This window comes from Nanorana parkeri, unplaced genomic scaffold, assembly GCF_000935625.1.
Source record: "Nanorana parkeri isolate BGI_ZX_2015 unplaced genomic scaffold, ASM93562v1 scaffold1226, whole genome shotgun sequence".
Taxonomy (NCBI): Eukaryota; Metazoa; Chordata; class Amphibia; order Anura; family Dicroglossidae; genus Nanorana; species Nanorana parkeri.
In genome coordinates, this window is record NW_017307494.1 from 82,845 (window position 1) to 105,340 (window position 22,496).

A 22,496-nucleotide genomic window follows, 5' to 3' on the forward strand; every position below is an offset into this window, starting at 1 on the left:
GCGCCACACCTCCTCCCCACCTCACGCTCGCCGCTGCCAGATCCGCCCGCCCGCATCCACGCTCCACACGCCACACCTCCTCCCCGCCTCACGCTCACCGCCCACCCAAATCCATGATCGGCACAGGGACACGGGGAGAAGAAGTAGGGAGGAGCAGGTGTGGGCGGATGACAGCCGCCGATAGACAGACCCGATCTCAGATCTCAGAAACAAGTTGCTGGAAGAACGGTTAGGTAAGCGTGCCATTGCTGGGTGTTGTAGTCCTCTATAGCCGGTGCCGTTCTGCATTCATTGCTGTATAAGTTTACACATTTCATTTCACTATATTGCACACCACACTTTTTGTTTTTCTTTTTTTCTTCCACCGCTCAAAGTTTGCTCCTGTGATGGACTACAATCTCAATACAAACTAGTAGTCCATCACTGGAGCCATTTTTAAAATGTATTTTATTTTTTTATCCGATTAATCGAACTTAATAATCGGCTAACTAATCGATTTTTAAAATAATCGTTAGCTGCAGCTCTAATATAGATTATGGAATTGGGCCCTTCTTTTTGGAAAGGGTTGTGTTCCCCATGGTCAGGACCTGGATCATCCCCTCGAGGCTCTAGCCTGTTGGGTAGCTTGGGGCAGCTTTGGGTGAACACTCCTCCTATTGATGTATTACCTTACCCCAATCTTGAATATTACATGTTTTGCTGAACAGTTCCCATCATCCCCTCTTTATGACATGACCAAGCTGCATGCCCTTGTCTTCATATCCCTGTACTTTGTGTTATTCTGCACTTCTTTTTGTGTTGTTATCCTTAAAACCAATCAAACTTTTGTAAAACAAAATGAAATGATTGTATATGAGCAGCAGGAACCTCGTCCACATAAGCACTCAGGATAAGGTGGGAGATGGGCCAAAGCTCTTAGGAGAAGATTCAGTAACAAAGCGGTGAGCCTCCTGCCCAATTCGGGAGCACTGGCACATCTACGTTATTAGACTCTGTGCCCAGGGACCATAATCCCTAGACACCACTGTACAGAATAAAAAAAGAGAAGCAGTTTACAAGAGAGCTTTCTCGCAGCGCATGCGGTTATTCATCTAGCACTGAAAGAGCTGAACAAATATTGTAAATCTGGTGTGTGAGTGCCACGTGCCACCTAATCCCGACAGCAGGGGGCATGAGCCGCAGAATGAAGTGGTGCTGGGTGCGTGCCAACTTGAAGGGAAATAGCCTTACGGATCTTCTCCAACAGCTAGGGAGAGCATTCGTGATAATCCCCGTCTGAGTTCTGCTGTTCCCACACATTAGACTGGGAGGTCTCATGCTGTCCGAAGTGTCTGAAAGAAACGCACAGCAAACAAATGTTCCTTTTTATGTCTCTATTAAAAAAAAGTCAATTTGATTGGTTGGTAGACAGCAACGATATTTCTTCAGACATTTCCAAGCTCAAGACTAAAGGTGTACCCCATGCAAGCAGCCACACCATTGAAATACACATACTGAATCTAATTTAAATGCCAAAGCATTTGCATTTCTGTCAAGCCAGTTTTGAGATGTATATAGCACAGCTAGCCTGATGACCTGAGTTTTCTCTACTACAGTTAAGCAAAATAGACTGGTCACCTTCCTGCCCTCAACCTGTGATTGGAAAGTGAATATGCAGCAATGGACTGATGAGATCATCTCTCTGTTTTCTCCTTTTGTCATCATGTTCCTTGTCAGCACATGTGCATGCAGGACACCTGTTTGGCCCCAAGTCTGGGCCCTCCCTCTGCCAGCTACTGCTGTATATAGGAATACTAAAATTAAGTCAAATTCTAGTATCTACACTAGCTGCATTTAAAAATACATTAGTTGGTGTTTGGAATGTCGCTTTTACATAGAGGAAACAAAGGGGAACTCAAGTTATTTAAAAAATTAACCCTTGCAGTCGCACAACCCCTGTAGTGCAAGAGTTAACTTTTAGTTTTGGTCTAGGGGTCAGAATACAGAAGATGTGCTCACCCGATCCTCAGTCCGGCAAAATTCAGCACTCACTTCTCTCCCCCTCCAGTCCAGCTGTGGAAAGTCAATGGACCTGCATTAGGTGATGATGTCAGTGGGGCATAGACCATCAAAGTCCAGGGGAGAAGAGGTTGTGGGGACCGGACTAGCAGCCAGGCATGGATCAAGGATCAGGTAGGTATATCTGCTTTATTTCACCCCCTAGAACAAAAAGCGCACTTAACCCTTGAGGTGCGGAGGTAGCTCCACTGCAAGGGTTCATTTTTTAGATTCCTGGAGTTACTATTTAAGCAAAGCAGACTTGGTGGCAGGGAGCAGACCACCCAGCTGCAGATGGGAAGAAACCCGAAAATATTGTCGGGATCCATCTGGCTGTCTGATTGACAGCTGGCTCGGCCTTTCTGGAGCCAGAACCAGCTGTGCCCGCCCCTTCCCCTCTCTGTCCCTCCAATGAGTGCTGGAGTGACAGAGAGGGGGGAACTTAATGACAGTGACCGCTCTCAGCAGGGAGGAGACCATGAACGGAGAGATCAGTGGTCACATGATTGCTCAGTTCCCGATATACAGAGCCGGCATGTGACAGTTGCAGTGTCCCACACCGGCACTGAGTATTGGGAAGAGTGCATGTTATGGTCCCAAAACGTCTCCTATAGGCCTCATGCACACTACGTACAAAAACAACGTTGAGTTCAGGTGCATTTGGCGCTCATTTCTAAATGCACCTAGACTAATTTAATGCTTATTTATGACTGAATGCACACCTAGGCGTCCAGCAGTGTCTAGGTGCCTTCAGTCCAGATCAGTTTACCCAAAATAGAAATTCATGCGTTCCGGGTCCAACTAGCCCAGTTTTATGTGGCTAAACGCATGTAAATGCGACTAAACCCAGCACAGAAAAAAGTGATCTGGGAAACAAAGTTGTTATACGTACCAGATAACTTCTGTTGTGCTTAACCACAGCCTGCTAGTGTGCATGAGGCCTTAAGTGCATCTAACCCAGAGAACAAACATCTAATATAATGCAGCTCACCAGTCCTTAGATGTGGTGGTTGGAGGCTGCATTAGTTTTCTTTCCTTTGTTTTCACCTGGTGATCCTGCCAGTAACACACTCCCAGCCTTAGGATGAGAACACTCACCCACTGTACTGTGTCTATGAAGGAGTGGCGTTGTCACTCCAGGACAAGACGTTCGGTAAAACATAAATTCATTGAAACAGAGCGTGCACTCCACTGTACTTACATTTCACTGTGTAAGCAATATGCACTATTTCTTTCTTATCTCAATAAGCTCTAATGTCCTGATTAGTGATGCACCGATACCGGTTTTTCAGTATCAGGTACAAAGTACCGATATTTATATTTCAGTACTCACCGATACTGAGTACTAGCATGGAGCCAGCTTCCAGCGCAATCAGAAAGCCAGGAGGTGTGTGTCATTACCTGCATCCGGCTTGTTGATTGACCGGGAAGCTCCATGCTTTTTGCCTGGCTTGATGCTATTTGGCTGGGAAGTTGGCTTCCCAGCCAAATCAGCATGGAGCCAGTTTCCTGGCCAATCAAGAAGCCGGGATATTACCCACCGCCCAGCTTCCTGATTGGCCGTGTTGCCTCGTGGCACTGCCAGTCACAGGAAGTCTTCCTGACCGGAAGTTCAGGTATCAGGGAAGGTATCGGAGCATTTGGGAGAGTAAGAGTACTCTCTCAAATACTCGGTATCTGCACTAATACTAGTATGGGTATAGGTGCATCCCTAGGGCTGATGCATTTTTTTTACCCCATATAATGCAACTTTGAATTATAGGATCCATTTTTGGATTAGCTCGGATAGCTTTTTTTTATATAGAACGCATACATTTTGTAAAAATACTACAACTATAGCTATTTCCTTACCCTTAAAAGCATAAGGTGACCTCCTTTAGACTTTATACCAGGACACTCTCTGCATTGTTTTCCTTAATCACCTGGTGATCATGCCAATAACACCCTTCCTGTCCTAGGGTGACATCGCTTATCCACTTTGCTGTATCTCTGTAGGTGTTTTGCAGTTCACATAGAGAACTGCAAACAATAAAAACAGAGAGCACAGAAAGTTATCGGAATTTCTGGTAGATCAACAGGTATTTTCTTTCTTGCAATTATCAAACAGCTAGAACCAAACACTTTAAAATGGCATATGTAGGGAGTAAATAAGAGAAGTCCATTGTTGGTGTATATACGTATACTTTGGCATTTGCTCCATGCATGTTTTTATTGAGTAACTCCATAAATGCAGATTCCAAAATATCAAAGTGGTTCTAAAGCCTCCGGTTTTTTTGCCTATATCTACTGCTATCAAGCAGTAGATATAGGCAGAAAGTTAAAAAAAACAAAAAACGCCATAACAGCACTTTACACTTACCATGTTTCAGCTGTGCGCACCCGTGCGAGAAAACGAAACTGCTCCAGCGGCCGCAAAGCATCTTGGGGCAGGCGCGTGCGCAGTTTGGATTCTCAGCCGGGAGACGAGCAGAGACGCAAGGTAAGTCTATGGATGCGTGCACCCGCATGCAGACACCGTTGGATCAGAAGTGCCTGCAAGCAGAGAGGAGTCAGCGCTGGATCAGAGAGACGCCGCACCGCTGGAGGGACAGATGAAAACACCAGGAAAGAAGAAGAAGATCGGATTAAGAGACATCATTTAAGGTAAGTGCTGACATTAACATTGGGGGGAGGGAAAAAAAATTATCCTTTAATGTCACTTTAAATTTGCTATTGACTAGTAAAATGCCTGGAATTCTCCTTGAATTGTTCTGAGTGACATGGCTGAGTGACATATCTGGAGCTACACGGGAAGAGCTGGGTGTACGATGGCAGCTGTACAAATGACACTCCTAAATCCCGGATACATGAAATTTCTCAGGGAATATCGCCTTTCCATACTGACGCGGAGTAATATGTGTTTCCTCCTAAATGAAAACCACATGTAAAGCATAACAACAGACCGGGAGAAAGATATTGATTTTCTCGATCTGGTTACCCCAGTCTGTTTAGGCTGTACAGCTTATGTTTACTTTGCTCTTTTAACCCCAAAGGGTATGAAAAATGAGCATGACCGTTCATACGATGTGCAGAGTAAACTAATGGATGGATGAAGTCTACAGGGATAGGAAGTGTGGCAAGGCGAGAATCCACCCAGGCAAAAAGTAATAAAGATTTGTGTAAAAAAGACCTGACCACCACAGAGGCGTCCCGAGGCGGGTGAAACCCGGTGCGGGTATCGGGTGACACCCCGCCGTGATGTCATCGCACACGAGCATGATGTCACGTGCTGTATCGCTGTTACCTGTTGGCGGCCATCTAGATGATGGACGCCAGCAGAGAGGAGGGGACTTTCACCCGTTGAGATAGGGTATGCCGCCGGGTCCCCTCCTCTCTCGAGCAACTGTCGGGCTCTTGGACCATGACTGAGTGCTGACTTTTCAGATGGGGCGACACCAAAAGGACTGTCAGTCGTTTTGGTGTCAGCCCCTCCGATGGTATCACCCATGTGCGGGCCGCACACCCCTTGTGACGCCACTGGGCCACCAGACCATTCATTTCAACAAAAATCTTCCCATAAGATCATATAATAAGCATATCAGGTAGGAGCTGGGCCAGCACACAGAGTAATTAGACACTCCCAGAAGACAAGGGCTATGATGTGCAAGGAGGGAGGGAGCTTTGCTAGATAACTGAGTAGTCCATTTTCTAGTAAGTTTAAAGGCACATTGCAAGGGACTACAAATTAATTAATGGAAAGGAAAAAAACACTGCAACTAAGATTTTTCTGTGCCTTTACCTGCAATGTCTTCAGTTGGTAACAGGGTCTCTTAAGTGGACCACACATTGCTCACTCGGACAAAATTAGAGCTGTGTGTGGCCCTGTCCCCACCACTCCATTCAACAAAAGGCCATTTTTCAGTTAGCTTTTGTCGAAGGAGCAGGTCTGAAATTGCCAGACGCACAGTGACTACAGGCAATCAGCTGGCTGTCAGAATACAAAAGCCCGGTGGGGAAGAATCCTTCATCTACGCCATTGTAAGCCCTCACGGGCAGGGCCCTCCTTACCATCTTGTCTTGAATTGTATTGTAATGTCTTCCTTATATTGTAAAATGCTGCGCAAACTGTTGACGCTATATAAATCCTGTATAATAATAATAATATTTGCTAGTGATGGTGTAAAGTTCTGCTTTCCAAATGTATCAGTGCAGCTTGCAATCTAACACAACTATTGACAGTATACTGTAGATCAGGCATGCTAATATGGACAAATATGGTTCGCTTGTCTAATCAAAGCAGCAGGCTGTGCAAGCTCAGCAATGCAACTCTACCTAATAATTTTGATTTGTGCCAACTTTACCAGGTGTTCAATGAACACCACATAGCATATGATAAGCTTGTAATGTTTACAGAGCACACAACGATGATAGGACTAGAACAAACCTGATCACAGAAATACAAACAGCCTTTATTCCTATCAGCTGGCACTGAAGAGATCAGGTATTGTAGGCTCCTGTCCTGATAAAACCGAATATAAATGATGATTATACTTTCATAGTGTGGCTTCCCAGAAGAAGGGAGTCTGTTTCTAGACCTTACCAAATCAACAACTATAGTTTTAGATTTTGCCCACCACAAGAGTGACAATGAGTGTACAAATACACTATCTGGGCCAAAAAAAAAAAGACACCACCTGGATTTAGCTAAGCAAATAGGTCAGAGCATTCCATTGGATAAGTCTAGCTTCAGCGATGTTATGTGCAAAGAGGTCAGCTGTCTACCTGAATATACCAAATGATCAGGTTTTTCCATCGATTGATTTTTTTTCCCCTGATGGCACATTGGGCATATTCCAAGATGGCAATGCCAGGATTCATCGGGCTCAGATTGTGAAAGAGTGGTTCAGGTAGCATGAGACATCATTTCACACATGGTGGCTGTGCTGGAGAAGACTTTACACTGACTCCCCCATCATCACTACAAGATCTTGGTGAAAAATTAATGCAACTCTGGATGGAAATAAATGTTGCGACATTGCATACGATTATCAAACGTTGCCACGGCCAATGCATGCCATAATCAGAGCTAAAGGTGGTCTAACGAAATATTAAAGGCTGCAACTTTTTGACTAGGCAGTGTACATTGGCTCTCTGTGTATTTTATATGACTGGTCATCATTCTGTAATATAAACCGGTCTTTCTCAGCCAGAGTGCCGTGACACCCCGGGGTGCCTTGAAATTTTTGCATAGGATCATGCCTTCCCCTGCAGGCAGGCCTCCGATATGGGGGGCTTTGATTTAAAGGAGGTCCTGATGTGAAGGGAAGATTTTGATGTGAAAGGAGAGGGCTCCTTACTAAAGGGGGACTATGATATAAAAGGGGGGGGGGATCTGATGTGAAAGGAGAGTGTTCTGATGTAGAGGGGGCCCCGAAATTCCCCCTGTTGCATGCATTGTCTCTTGGAAGGGTATCTGCATTTCAGCTGGAAGCTAGGTGGTTAATAGAACATTAGTGTGTCTCTGGGCGTGCATCCCTTGCTCTGATTACACACACACACACAGAACCGGCTTGGCAGCAGGCCGCAGCCTTTGGAATTGTCATGTTCCCACATTCGCCTAGCTCTGGCTTCTCCCTGCGTGCGCTTGGCTGACGGGCCTGAATGCAGAACATGTGGAATGAATAAGGAGTCACAGGAGCGTGAGGGGGGGAACCTGACAACGTGCTTGGGGTCCACCACACCTCCAGTCACGCTTCTGTGACTCCTACGAACCAAGAGTCATGATAAATAAGAACGAAACATGGCAACTACTGCAAAACACGGAGTGTGGGCAGCCCACAGAAAGAAAAAAAAAGACATTTTGTAACAAATAAAAAGGACGGCGTTTAATATCAAAACAAATGACTCAAAAAGGGGCAATAACATGAATAAAAAGCGTTGAGCTTTACTGCAGAAAACGCATGTAAAGGACAACTTACATGGACCATACATGTTACAAAATGAAACATATGATTGTTATTATGGAAGAAACATATCAAAAAAATTAATTGTTCTATAGGTCAATGGATAAACAATCATTTTTATACAAAAGGATTGATTGGTCCTAGTAGAAAATCAAATCGTAGTCAGTTTCTTTGCTTTTCCGAATGATTTTTTTTTTTTTGGAACATCTGGATAGATTGAAACTATGGCTGACTGTAGCTATCTATACATAGTAGGGATGCACCGGTGCCAATACCGAGTATTTGGGCAAGTACTCACACTCGCCCAAATGCTCCGATAGCGGAACTTCTGGTCCGAGGGAGATTTCCTCCGACTGGCAGTGCCACGAGGGAACATGGAGTCGGCTTCCCAGCTAATCAGGAAGCCGGGCAGTGGGTAATATATTGGGGATATATTAGGCAGCAAGTGAACATTTTGCCCCTGAAGTTGATGTGTTGGAAGCAGAAAAAAGCATAAGGATTTGAGCGACTTTGAAAAGGGCCAAAATTGTGATGGCTGGTCAGAACAATTCCAAAACTGCAGCTCTTGTGGGATGTTCCCGGCCTGCAGTGGTCAGGACCTACCAACAGTGGTCCAAGTAACTGCAGGTCTAGTCACTTTTTGGGTATTCAGGTCACTTCCTGCTTCTGTGATTGACTGACTGATTTTCCAGGAAGTCTGCATTAAGATACAAGTATCATTTTTGGCATCTCTTGCAATTGGAATTTCATTTTTGGTGAGATACACCAAAACTGCATTAAAAATGCCAGCTTTTTAGCCATTGTGATGCGATGCGTTTTACCACGTTTTTGATGCGTTGTTTTTTTTCCCCTCAAAATGCAAATCAGAACATATGTCACTTCCTTCTTCCTGTCAGAGCACTTTCCTCCTTCATTTTCTAGCTCAGACATGCTTCTTTGTTTGCAGGCATGGTGTTAATAATCTTTTTGAACCATGTTCATAGTGTAGAAAGCAGGATTAAAAGGAGAACTATGGGGTTAAGGCTTTTCCCCATAGTTCTCCTTAGGGTAACGGGAGGACACAAACTAGCGTCCTCCCGTCACCCTAAGCTACTGCTCGCGGTATACTGAGACGGCGCAGCTGAAGCGGATCCCGACAATTATGTCTGGATCCGCCCAGCTGCGTGAGTGACAGCTGGCTCTGCCTATCTAGAGGCAGAGCCAGCTGTACCCGCCCCCTCCCCCGTCCGTTCCGCCAGTCAGCGCTGGCGGATCGGAGCGGGGAGAATCCAGCCCCTCCCCTGTCACGGCAGAGAGCTGCGACAGGATCGAGAGACGAGCGAACGCCGGTATGTGTTCGCTCACCTCCCGATCTACTGAGCCGACCTGTGACAGTCTCATTGTCACAGGTCGGCTAGAACTACGAGGTGAGTGAAAAGCACTCACCTCATAGTTCTCCTTTAGGCTGGGTTCCCACCTAATGGATACGCGTGGAAATACGCCCCAAAGATGCTCCTGTACTTCTTTGGGCATAGGGCGTTTTTCAGCACGTTCCGACACACTGAAATATGCCCAAGTGAGAACAATGCCCATAAGAAATAATGGGATTTCACGTGCAGGGCGTTTTACAGCGCGTCGATCAGCGCTGTAAAATGCCCAGGTGTGGACCCGGCCTTAATGGCTCTAAAATTATTGCTCTCACTCCGTTTGCGGCGATATGCAACATGTGCGGCACGTAGGCGCACCTGACGCATATATGCGTGTGTATGAAAAGCACTCACCTCATAGTTCTCCTTTAAGTAGCCAGCAATCTCCCTCCATTTGATCAATTTTTGCCTTTTGTTTTTATAAAAGGGCGTGTTTAGGATCATAGAAAAGGGGAAACTCCTCCCCATATTTGATTAATAGGTCTGCATCCAAGTCTGCCATGCTTTCAGCATTGTTCTCTTCCTAATCTCCTCTACCATACCAAAGGGAGTCCCCAGAAGATGACTGCGCTAAATCTTTTTTTTTTTTGTTGCGTTCAGTTTGCATGCGTCCACATGTGTTTTTGATGCGTTTTCATGCGTTCCGTCGCATTTCGATGCAGCTAAAATAGTGCAAGCAGTACTTTTTCTGGCTGCATCGGAACGGACAAGTCTGGTGTGAACAGAACAACAGAATCCCATTGGAAATCATTGTGCTGCGTTTTTGATGCAGCTCAAAAATGCAACAGACTGCATCTGCTGTGAATAGGCCCCAAGGGTTAATTACTATAAAAAGGGGTGCAGACACTGCACCTTTCCTCATTACAACACAGAAAGTCCACCAGTTGATTATAATGAACCCAGATCCTCCCATTCAGGAATCAATTTGGAAAGGACATGCTGCAACAAACAGCTTTTTCTTCAGAATAGAAAACAACAACAAAGTTTGTTAAAATCCTTGTAATGTACACAGATCACCCAGAGGACATTGAATTTTTTTCTCAACAAAAGTAGAGTTACTCTTTAAAAAGGTGAGAAAACATCAAAGCCACAAGAAGTAATTGGTCTGATAATGGATGCAGATATTTGTTGGCCGTGCCCTCTTTGTCTCCTCTCAGAGCATTAAAGGAGAACTATGGGGTTAAGGCTTTTCCCCATAGTTCTCCTTAGGGTAACGGGGAGGACTCAAACTAGCGTCCTCCCTCCCTAGGCTCAGTATACCGCAAGCTGTAGCTCGCAGTATACTGAGACGCCGCAGTGTACCGCGAGCTGCTGTACGCGGTATATTGAGACTCCGCAGCTGCGTGACTGACAGCTGGCTCTGCCTATCTAGAGGCAGAGCCAGCTGTACCCGCCCCCTCCCCGTCCATTCCGCCAGTCAGCGCTGGCAGATCGGAGCGGGGAGGGGGAATCCAGCCCCCCCTGTCACGGCAGAGAGCCGTGACAGGATCGAGAGGTGAGCGAACGCCGGTATGTGTTCGCTCACTTCCCGATCTACTGAGCCGACCTGTGACAGTCTCATTGTCACAGGTCGGCTAGAACTATGAGGTGAGTGAAAAGCACTCCCCTCATAGTTCTCCTTTAAATATTTATAGAAAGCCTGAAAAAAAGCTCCGGTCTGCTGCACACAGGGAGCATCTCGCAGCAGAGAGGGTCATATCCTAATTTTCTGGAGTGCTGCCTTTCTTTACTCCAGCAGCCACACAGAAAAACGTTCCATAGTTTGGCTGGGAGATCTGAGAGCAGAGCCTCTGCACATCTGACTAAGCCAGAATTTCCCGTGCCAGCTCTGGCCTTGCTGCAGCTTGAAGTCTTCATAAAATATTAATGCAATTCATCAACATGGCCGAGCGGTGGGTCTCAAAGGCAATGGGAGGCTCTTAGTTAATGTTTGCTCAGCGAAAGGTTTGCTGTGTCCCCTAAAAATTGATTATTTCCATGTTTTTCCTTTCTTTGACGTCGACCTACTTGCATATAATAGGAACACCGCAGAGGTTTCAGAGGAACAGATACACTTGGCGGTGCTGTACTAGTGATAAGGTGGCATACAGATCTTGAAGCTCAAAGTGACACTAAACTCCGGATTTAAATCTTAAAAATGCATTTAAGTCTCTAAACTATGAATTAAATATATTTTATTTTTGTATCACTCGGCTGTGGATCCTCATATCATCTCTGAATTGGTGCTGACACTGTCCTTCCTTCTAGAGGGTGGCTACTTTTGTTCCCCATGGTCCATGTGTATTGTCCTGATGGGACTACAATCTCACCTTTAGTTCACTCATTTGTAATTAGATTGTAGTCCTTCAGTGGCACCCCCCACTGAAAGATTTACTCTCATATCTTATTCTGGTGACATCTTTAAAAAAGAAAATTGGGGATTTGCCATAATTTTCAGCCTCTGTGACAGTAGTCACCAGTACAGATAGGGTAAATAACATAGTGGGGACAAAGACAGCGTTAAAACAGGGGGGGGAGATAGTGACCACTTCCTAACTTTATCACTGCACAGCAAGAGGGAGACACAATCTCCACAACTGGTACAGGAGTGACAATAAAAACTCAACAAAGGCTCTAGCCCTCCCCTACAATAAAAAGTAAACCTCCACATTTACCCAATCTCAGCAAGCAATAGGTTCAATTTACTCAAAAGTCTATAAGATTCCACTCCCTCACCCACTGCCCACTTGTATGGGGGTGCACATAACAACCCCTGCAGGGCATTGCTTCATGTCTGAGTGCCCAATCAGCCTGGGCACTGTCACAACAGGAAGGGGTGAGGGCCAACTGCCCTTGTGTAAGTTGGCAGAGGTTTGGAGTGGTGGGAGAGTAAGTGGATGTTATGTATATGTTGCTTATCGTCAAACCAATCACTTTGCCCAGAATGACTAAGGCCTCTTTTACAAAGTCCAATCAGGAGGATATCTGTGCACAGTGGAAGGGGCCTCAAGTACAAGTTGACTTTAACCTGACCCCCTGTCTAAATTTAACTGTGCCGTTCAATAGGCTCTAGGCTTTGCTTTCTAATGTAACAGACCTGATAAAACACGCCCCTTCTGTGCAATACAAGTCTATGTGAGGAGCGTGGCTATTACTCAGCTATGCCAACAAAGAGCCCTGCAGTATGAGAACAGGCAGAAGCATTTTTACAGAGAGAAAGAGAGATATTTTGAAGTATATCCTAGCAAAAGTCAATCTCAGGATTAAATAAAATTAAAAAAATGTGAGAATATAGCTGGGCTTTACGTGTTAACTTTTTGCAGGGAGTTAAAGGAAACCTGTACAGAAAGAAAATGAAGATATATGAATGAAGAAATATGAGGATTACCATTGCTGACCTTCCTCTGCAAATACTACTTTCCTAACGGTCTATGATCGCAATACTTTTAGAATCACTGACCATAGAACCCACAAGGCTCTACCTATAACTATATATACAATTCTGATAAAGAGACACCTAAAGATCCAGTAACCTTTCCTCATAATTTCACTAGACGAGACAAGAAGATCTTTCATATTTATTTCTGTAGAAATAAAACAAAAACAGCTGATAGAAAAAAGTCCCACATCTGAGATATAGAAATTCTTCAATCAAACCTAAGCCAAGAATAATAAAAATCCCATCATAAACCATCTCTTCCTGTGACCCTACAACAAAGTGGAAGTTGAGGATGCAGTAGATCAAGGATGAAAGTACAAACTGACTAAGTCACATAGAATGTACTCTGTAGGTTCCAGAAGGATTGATGTCCTCACATGGTTCTAATAAGAACTACCAACTAAGCAGCTCTTGGCCGGGCCCCAAAACACGCATGAAAGTACAACGCATAGATTTGGATTCTGACGCTGGAGTTTCATGCCAGTGACAAAGCCTGCGTGAGCATTTTCACTTTATTTTTAGATGGGATTTTGCAAGCTAAGAAAGATTTTATAGAACAAAAGCCTTTTATTGTGGGGTTATTATTTTTTAACGTATGGTCCTTATGGATTTATTCCAGAAATAGATGATTCAAAACAATGCTATGAAATAGCTGGTCGCCAACCAAGTTTGTTTCACAAACCTTCAGGTGACCATGCTGTGCTGAAAACGTAGACCTTTAAAAAGCAAAATGATTCCAAGAGAACACTTCTAATTGAGCACATTACCAGATGTAATGTGTATTTAAAAGGAGAACTATGGGGTTAAGTCTTTTCCCCATAGTTCTCCTTAGGGTAACGGGAGGACACAAACTAGCGTCCTCCCGTCACCCTAGGCTCAGTATACCACGAGCTGTAGCTCGCGGTATACTGAGACGCCGCAGCTGAAGCGGATCCCGACAATTGTGCCGGGATACACCCAGCTGCGTGACTGACAGATGGCTATGCAGAGGCAGAGCCAGCTGTACCCGCCCCCTCCCACGTCCGTTCCGCCAGTCAGCGCTGGCGGATCGAAGCGGGGAATCCAGCCCCTCCCCAGTCACGGCAGAGAGCCGTGACAGGATCGAGAGGTGAGCGAACCTGGTATGTGTTCGCTCACTTCCCAATCTACTGAGCCGACCTGTGACAGTCTCATTGTCACAGGTCGGCTAGAACTATGAGGTGAGTGAAAATCACTCATCTCATAGTTCTCCTTTAAAGGAGAACATTAAGGGCTTGTTCACATGATTTTCCAGGCTTGATCTGGTCCAGATCTGCAGAAGCGGTGCTCTGCATGCAGTGCGTTTTCTATGCGTTTTTACTGCGGTCCGGTCGCTGACAGTTCTTTTTTTTTTTTAAGTTGTGGGGCTGTCAGTATGCAGATAATTCCTCCGAGGTCACTTCCGCCCTCTCGTAACAACAACTTCCCTTTGTGTATGTAAAGCTGATGATCAGACATGTATCACATGTTTGCAGGCATGGTGTTGGTGCTGGCTACAGAAATCTGCAGAGAATGAGCTCGGAGGAGGTCATATAGCATTGGCGCACGCTCCATCAATCCGACAAATCTTTCTATGTCCAGGACCATTTTGTTCATGCCTACTGGTTTTCCCTCTACTGTTCCACCACAACCAGGAAGTCCAACGATGATGATGACATCATGAAAAGTGTAGCAAGAATACTTTTTTTTTGCTTAGCTGCAGTGCGGCCCGTTTTCGGTGCGTGTCCGTCGCGTTTTTGACGCGTTCGTGCGTTTCCGGACCGGACAAAATTTGACATGCAGTATTTTTTCTGTCGTGACCTGAACGGACTGCGCACGTGAGAACTGTAGCCCATAAAACACATAGGGATATATCGGGATGCATTTTTAGTGCAGGAGCGCACGGATCTGGTCAGGACAGAATCCGGAGTTCGTGTGACAAGCCCTAAAGCAGAACTCCGGGCAAATTAAATCTTAACCCTTGCATTGGGGCTTCCCTCGCACTGCAAGGTTTTAAGTGTTCGTTTTGTCTAGGGAGTTAAAATAAAGCAAATAAATTCACCTGCAGGTATATCTGCATATCTGTGGTGGCCCACCTGCAAGGGTTAAGATTTTATTTAAAATGAATGGACTTCCTTAACAAAATCCCTGAAATTCATAAAAAGTGTCGTAGACACTCATAATAAGTCTGCCTCCAGTCCCTGCAACAAATGGCATAACTTGCGACAGATTCACCAATCGGTCGGTAGGGTTTATGTAATATCGGTTGAAGAATTTCCTGAATTCTGGCTGTGACATGAAACTTGAAATATTCCTGATTAGAAATGGAGACATAAAACATGGTAATATAGGACTTATTTACCAGTTAATGTTCTTCGTATGCCCAGCCTGAGGATCATTACAAATTCTTAGGGGAATTTATCAAAACTGGAGCAGACAAAATAGGAGAAATGTGCATGGCAACCAATCAGCTTCTCTCTTCAGTTAAGCTTTGAAAATAAAAAAGAGAAGCCGATTGGTTACTATGGGCAGCTGCTCCAGATTTTGATATAATCCCCTCAATGCATCTACCTCAAACCTGTGGTGGGTTCCTAAGCACCGAAGGTGAACAGGACAACATGTGCCTTCCACTGTATGTATTTCCCTATGCAATTTCTGTGCAAAGTAAAAGCAGGAGGTGCACAAAGGTGGGGAGCATACCAAGTATAATCTCACAAGCAGAGGAGGGTGCTTGGCGTGCATATTTATGTAACCATTAGAAGAACCCTGGCCTCCCATTATAAATAAAATATGTGCTGCAGCTGCCTTTAAAATTTTCTCTTAGTCCCCATTCAAAGTTCCACAAATACCGGATGACACTTCCAGTGAAGTCCAGCTAATTCAGCTTCCTGCGCTGGTGAGGCAACAATGCTGTTTTGCTCCTGAATTCTGAGCAGAGTTGTCACTCTCATGTGGGCTGTACCTACTTGCACTACAGTAGGATAAAAAATGTTGCAAGGGGTGTGGTCTTGCTTCAATCAGCACCTAGTCACACCCAGCCCTGACCACTGCTGTCTGGATTCACAGCACTGCTTCTGCTGCTGAAACCCTCACACTGTGAGCTGCAGTGCATGGAAGGGATAGCTTGCGAGACATTAAAAACAAAAAAGAGGCTCTGGCCTAGTCAGTGAAGGTAAAAGTTTTTTTTTTTTTACTTTAGAAGGATTGTGCATTACTTAATAACTGCATTTAGTTCTTGTCGTTTAGCAACATCACCGACAGATACAACTGCCAACTATCAACCCACACCTGAAATATCAATACAGGTTGGACGGCCCCTTTAAAATGAAGTGTTTATCCGGCACTGTCAAATTTAACAATCCCCATTGCTTCATTGCTGGGATTGCAATGCTGCTCAGAAAACGTTCATAGTGGTAACAGAGAAAGACATTAAAAATGACTCGATAGTTTACAGGATCTGAAGATAGACTCAACATCCTTTCACCACCCTCACGAGGCTTCCGTAACTGACTCAGCCGTAGCCTCTGCCTAATCCAAACACTAGACTCATCTATGGCGCAAGAAGGCAATACTGCTCGTTACAACAGCAAAGTTATCTCATTTTGTGAAACTTATTCCTGTTTACATTACGACTACATTATGTGATGGACCAATGAGGTCAGTTATGTAACCACAAGGGTAGTCAACAACTAATATATATATATATATATGAATGTGTTTCCTGTGCACGATTTCCTGTTCAATTCAAAGTGACCCTGGACTTTATTCTACCAAGCAGAACTAAAAGTAGACTGCAGAGGAGCAACATTAATACTCACCTTCCAGCGGGCGTAAAGGGAACTCTTCGCTTTCCTAGAGAACTCCGGAAGCCGCGGCCAACCGCCACTTCCAGGTGTGTCGTATAGCTTGCCCCCGACTTGGCACTGGGATTCCTTTCACCGACCCCTATAATAATTCCAGAGTCCTGCAGTGACATAGCGGTCAATGGGAGAAACCACATTGGCCGGAAGAGGACACACTTTCCATCACACGCAGAAGTGCTGGATACTAACATCACCTGTAGCTCATAAGGTGTCATGGTGTTTTTGATGAAGAAATGACCGTATGCTTGTAGCTCATTCTCTACTTGTAGCTGTTGAGGAGTGCAGGGTTACTTAAGCGTTACGTAACTACAAAAAATAAAAAATCAAGTTCCCCACCTTGACAGACAGGGTTGTTGTGTGGCAGAGCTGGGTAAATCGTAGGACTGGATACACACAAATACAAATCCTTTGATAGGTAAAACAGCTCTCATAAATGTATTTCATCTGTGTAATAAGATGTTTGCCTGGAGCTCAGAATTCAAGTTGTAAAGTCCCAGCACATCCTCTCCTGTTATAACATCAACACTGTAATAGGAATACATACTAGAGACGTTTTTGATAATTAAATCAAATCTTTATGTAGTGAGTGCTACCTTCCATCTGCCCATCACTTCCAACAACTTCCTGGATTCCCAGTGTGCTTTACGTCTCTTTCCCTGATGCCTGATTTGAGAAATGGAGATTGCATCACGACTACATAGCCCATCATGCATTGCTTCCAGCAAGCAATGATACAGTGTTTAGAGGTTGAGTTGTAGTTCAGAAGGCAGGTACAACTATGGCAGAGGTGGGCAACTCCAGCTGTTGGTGGAACCTTGAGGCATTGCAAGACTGACAGTTACAGCAGGCATGACTCCCACAGACATGTTGGGATTTGTAGTTAAAGCACAGCTGGAGGGCGGGAGTTGCCCACCCCAGTCCTATGGGCATCTTCAATAATCAATAGATCAATATGGTTATTAGGAATGGGATACATGTATTGGGAGTATTTAGGTGGTATACCCTTTAAGGTCGGTTGTAGTCTGAAACAAGAATGGTGTTGGATGCGAGAAGACTGCAGTATTATATAGAATAGTAGAAATTGGAAGCAATGGTTAATTGAGGTGTACATGGATATATTATGTTCCCACACATGGGAAGATTATTCTTTTTTTTCTGAGACGTAAAGATGGCGTTCAACTTTAACTCCATGAAGCGTCCAATAGGAAGAGGCGTTTAAAGCAGGCAGGAGCTGCTCAGCCTACCTGACTAGATCCTCCAGCTGGTGTCTGAGCTCTCCAGCAGGGACGGGTCTGGAAGGGGTTCCTGTTAATTACTAGCAGGTGATGCAAACGGCGGGCCCAAGCGGGAGAACATGGGACCGAGCTGCCTGACACAGCACTGCATCCTCATTCTTTAATTAAACGCTCATTAACTCAGCATCCTCCAAGGTTTTATCTGTAGAAGGCGAACGCTGTAACACATTCTGTTATCTGACAGCAGTTTCTCGCTCTGCTGAAAAGAACTAACCAGGAAATATGGGGCAGCCCTGCTCTGGAGCATCTACAACATGAGAGAGTCCTTATTCCAGCTTCTCTGCCAAGTTCCCATGTTTCCAGAGGATGCAGTGTACACTATGAAGAATTCTGCCTGCTTAACAACTGTAAAAAGGCTCCAGGATGATTTCTTTGTGTTTGCATTAAAGAGAATCTGTCACTTTGTTCCTCCATAGCTGAAAGTAATTGGCAAGGGAGCGAAGGTGAGGGGAGTATGTGCTGATAGAGGGTCGGGTTTTAAATTGAACCTGAATAACTAAACCACAGTATTGCTTTAAAATAATAAAATACTCGGTCACTGATGTCTAGAAGTGTCAGTAAGTATTAGTTAGCTTAAAGCAGAACTCCGGGCGAATTAAATCTTAACCATTGCACTGGGGCTACCCCAGCACTGCAAGAGTTAGTTTAACCACTTCCCAGCCGGCCGTTGTAATTAAACGGCTGCCCGGAAGCCACTTGAATGTAACAGGGCGTTTAAAGACGTCCCGTTAGCCCCACCCACTCGTGCGCGCCGCAACGATGTCTGTTTACATACAAGTGGTCCAGCGGCTGTAGAGCCGCCGGCTCACTTGTATGAGGTGCCGGTGGGTGCGCCCCCCCCCCCTTCCGCAGTGCGGGTCCTAGTGCAGGCCCGGGACCGGCACGACAGCTCTGTGACAGGGGGATCACACAATCAGCACACAATCTCATTCCGAACTCCTCTCCGGTGTCAGAATGCAGGAAGTGATGTATATTACATCACTTCCGCATTCTGTTGTCACTCTCCGGCTTCAGAAGCTGGGGAGAAGCTGATGAACCATATCTCTGCTTCATCTGCTTCTTGGGGGTCCCTAGCAGTGTGGGTCCTAGTGCAGGCCCGGGACCGGCACGACAGCTCTGTGACAGGGGGATCACACAATCAGCACACAATCTCATTCCGAACTCCTCTCCGGTGTCAGAATGCAGGAAGTGATGTATATTACATCACTTCCGCATTCTGTTGTCACTCTCCGGCTTCAGAAGCTGGGGAGAAGCTGATGAACCATATCTCTGCTTCATCTGCTTCTTGGGGGTCCCTAGCTCACATTAGGGGTCTTAAAGACCCCTGATGTCTCCATAAAGAGGACCTGTCACATTCTCTTTGCTACCACATAGCGGGATTCTAGCGCCCCCTATGTGATAATAATAAAGTGGGGGAAAAAAGTAAAGTTGCAAAAAAAAAACAAAGAAACAACACACAAAAAGTCCCCAGCCCCACAAATACACGAGCAAACATACATCACGAACGTCAGAGCGCAAACAATAATTTTAGGGGGGTGTAAACTCCTGGTCTTTAGGTGGTTAAAATACGTACACAGAATATTATTTTATGCAAATTAGTCATAGCATTATTGTTAAAGCAGAACTCCAGGTAAATTACAATCTTAACTCTTGTAATGGGTGATATTACATGAATTGGTGGCATGACTTACTTCCATATAGTTTTGTACTCCAAGAACTGCTTGCTGAGTCGGCGTCCTCATCACCCCACTAAAATCAGAGATACGGAATACAGGTCATTAGATTTCCAAAAAGGCCACAGAACAGATACAGCGAGTACCCCGGAGGAGACGTATACATCTGATCTACACTAGCACTGTTCTATATGATACACTATGGACATTGTACAGCAAGCATGGCTGACACATAACCTAAGGACACAAACATCTAGGGGGCTGGAATCGTTATACAATCACCCATTCACAATTTTGGCGTGTGACAAAAAAAAAAGAGAACCCAGCAGAGTAACCTATGGGATGCTTAAGCAAGGTTCCCAAAATAGTGTGCGAATGTGCCAAACACATAATGGATCTTTTTCTTTATCAGCGAATAGAATCCCTTGGAACCCTATAGGAGTCAATTCATGACAACAGTATTTTTAACAACAAGTTCCAATTGAACATTTTGCCCTCCATTTAATAAAAATAACAAGAAGTAGTTAAAGTCGTATTAAATTCTAAAAAAAAAAAAAAAAATCAATAATTAATCTAGACCAAACAAATAGACATTGCCCAGCAAAGTGTTTCTTTATATTTTTGCCAAACCACTTAGTCATCATGTTTCCAAACAGCTCCAACTCTCTCGGCTCATCTTCCCTGAACTTCCTGGACAGTACAAGATCCAAAGGGACAGAGCTGTCTCCACTAGCTTGGTGAAGGGGGGAGTGGGAAGCAGGGAGCGGCTTGTCTTGCCGGGACTGTGTGTTTGTGGAGACACCCACAGCTTACTAGCACACACAAGGGTGGCTTCATAGGGAAAGAAACCACCGTAAAACAGGATACCAGGGCCAGTGCTCAGGGGACCAGCTGATTCTGCAGGAAGCTAAAACTTTTAAACATCAAGGAGCAGCATCCACTGTCAGCAGGTTAATCAGCATTTGAAGTAGCTTAAAAAGGAACTCCAAGAATTGTAAAAACAAGGACCCTGCAAGGCAAAGGAGCCACCCTAAAACAGGATATCAGGGCCAGTGCTCAGCTCATTCTGCAGGAAGCCAAAACTTTTAAACATTAAAGAGCAGCATCTTTTCACCTCGAAATCATTTGCCTTTAATATCACTTTAAATTATTCGAATGCATATCGTATTATAAATGCTTTGTAGATTTTTGTATGCAATGTTTGGAAAATGAGCATAAGGGTTTCTGGTCCTTGGATTTTTTAAAGCAGCAGCATGGCCGCAGTATGGCTGCTTTGCAACTTGGATACTCAGGTGAATATCAAGGAGAAGATACTACAAGAACTGACTACCAGGAGTGGATCTCAGTTGCATACTGCATGCCAAATATATGACTTTGCTCCAAGAAGATTTTTGATTTGTTATCATTAGCACTGTCATTGATCATGTGTTTCATGTCTTTAATTAATCCCATAAGTGGCCATCAGACAAGACTTTAAAGAGACCCTGTCACCAGACTATTCATTATAACAGGAATAGTCACATAAGGTTATATGTGCATTTAATGAATCTTATGCATGTTATTTACCTGTAAAAGCCTCCCTTGTGTACACACTAAAAGAGCTCTGAGACTTCAGGTGGGGGCCGCCATCTTGGATGTGATGTCACCAGCCCCAGTACACCCAGAGCTGTCACTTAAGTGAGACTCTGTAGCAGGGGTAGGTAACCTCAGCACTCCAGCTGTGGTGAAACTGCAAAGCCCATCATGCTTTCCCGTCTGGGAGTCATAACTGTGGCTGTCAGTCTTGCAATGCTTCATGGGATTTGTAGTACCACAACAACTGGAGTGCCGATATTAAACACTCCCAGAAGGGGAGTAATGTATGACCTGGAAGGAAGGAGGGGGCTGCGCTAGGGAATTGACTCCTTCTGGAGAGTAGTCACATTTTCTAACAAGTTCAGAGGCACTTTGCAAGTAATAAAAATTGCTTATGAAAAAAGGCAATTAAAAAAAATTTACAGTATTTGCCGGCGTATAAGATGGGTTTTGAAACCTTAAAAAACATCCCCCAGAAATCGGGGGTCGTCTTATACGCCGGGTACATACAGAAGGATATGGTATACTGTATGTAGCTTCGGCTACATACAGTATACCGTGCTGAGCCAATCACGGCAGGTTTTGTATTAATGAATACAAAGCCTGTATTCATTAATCCAAAGCCTGCCGTGATTGACTCAGTGGAAGACGGAGGACACAGTGGGGATCGTGGACAAGGTAAGAGACTGTAATCCCGATTGTGGCTCGGGGTTACCGCTTATGGTACTGGAAATTAACCCCGAGCCACACTCGGGAATACCGCCATGGATGTTAGTGGGTGCATTTAAACATTATTTTGGGCTATACTCGTCTTATACGACGAGTATAGCCCAAAACCTATATTTTAACACAAAAAGTAGGGGGGTCATCTTATACGCCGGCAAATACGGTATCCTTCCAGTGACGCTAACCCCGCACTGCAAGAGTTAAGTGCTTGTTTTGTGCAGGGGTTTTAAATAAAGAAGGTGTACTCACCTGATCCTCAGTCCCATGGCGGTCAGCACTCACCTCTATCCGCTCCGGCTGCAGAATGTCCTTCGGCATCATCCCGTCCAATACAGGTCAATGGACCTGCATTAGATGTGATGAGGTCAGCAGTCATTCAGCTGCAAGAGCTTGGGGAAGAAGAGGCTGCAGGGACCAGTCTCGCAGCCCAGAAGGACGGAGCATTAGGGGAGTACATTTGCTTTGATTGACCCCCTATACAAAATGAGCACTTAACCCTTAAAGTGCAGGGGTAGCCCCACTACAAGGGTACGTTTTTAATTTTTGCGAAGCTCAAGTTGGTGA

General features: G+C 44.8%; 1 protein-coding gene across 1 annotated transcript in view; it reads right to left on the bottom strand.

Moving 5' to 3' along the window:
• Positions 1–22,198, bottom strand: part of PUSL1 (pseudouridylate synthase-like 1) — a 47,961-nt gene extending 25,763 nt beyond the window's left edge. Inside the window, exons 1-4 of the mRNA XM_018568668.1 lie at positions 22,182–22,198; positions 19,650–19,707; positions 16,619–16,932; positions 3,927–4,056 (exon numbers count right to left, since the gene is read on the bottom strand). Of these exons, the coding sequence (XP_018424170.1) occupies positions 3,927–4,056; positions 16,619–16,932; positions 19,650–19,707; positions 22,182–22,198 (519 nt within the window). The remainder of the gene's footprint in view (positions 1–3,926; positions 4,057–16,618; positions 16,933–19,649; positions 19,708–22,181) is intronic.
• Positions 22,199–22,496: the final 298 nt, after the last annotated feature.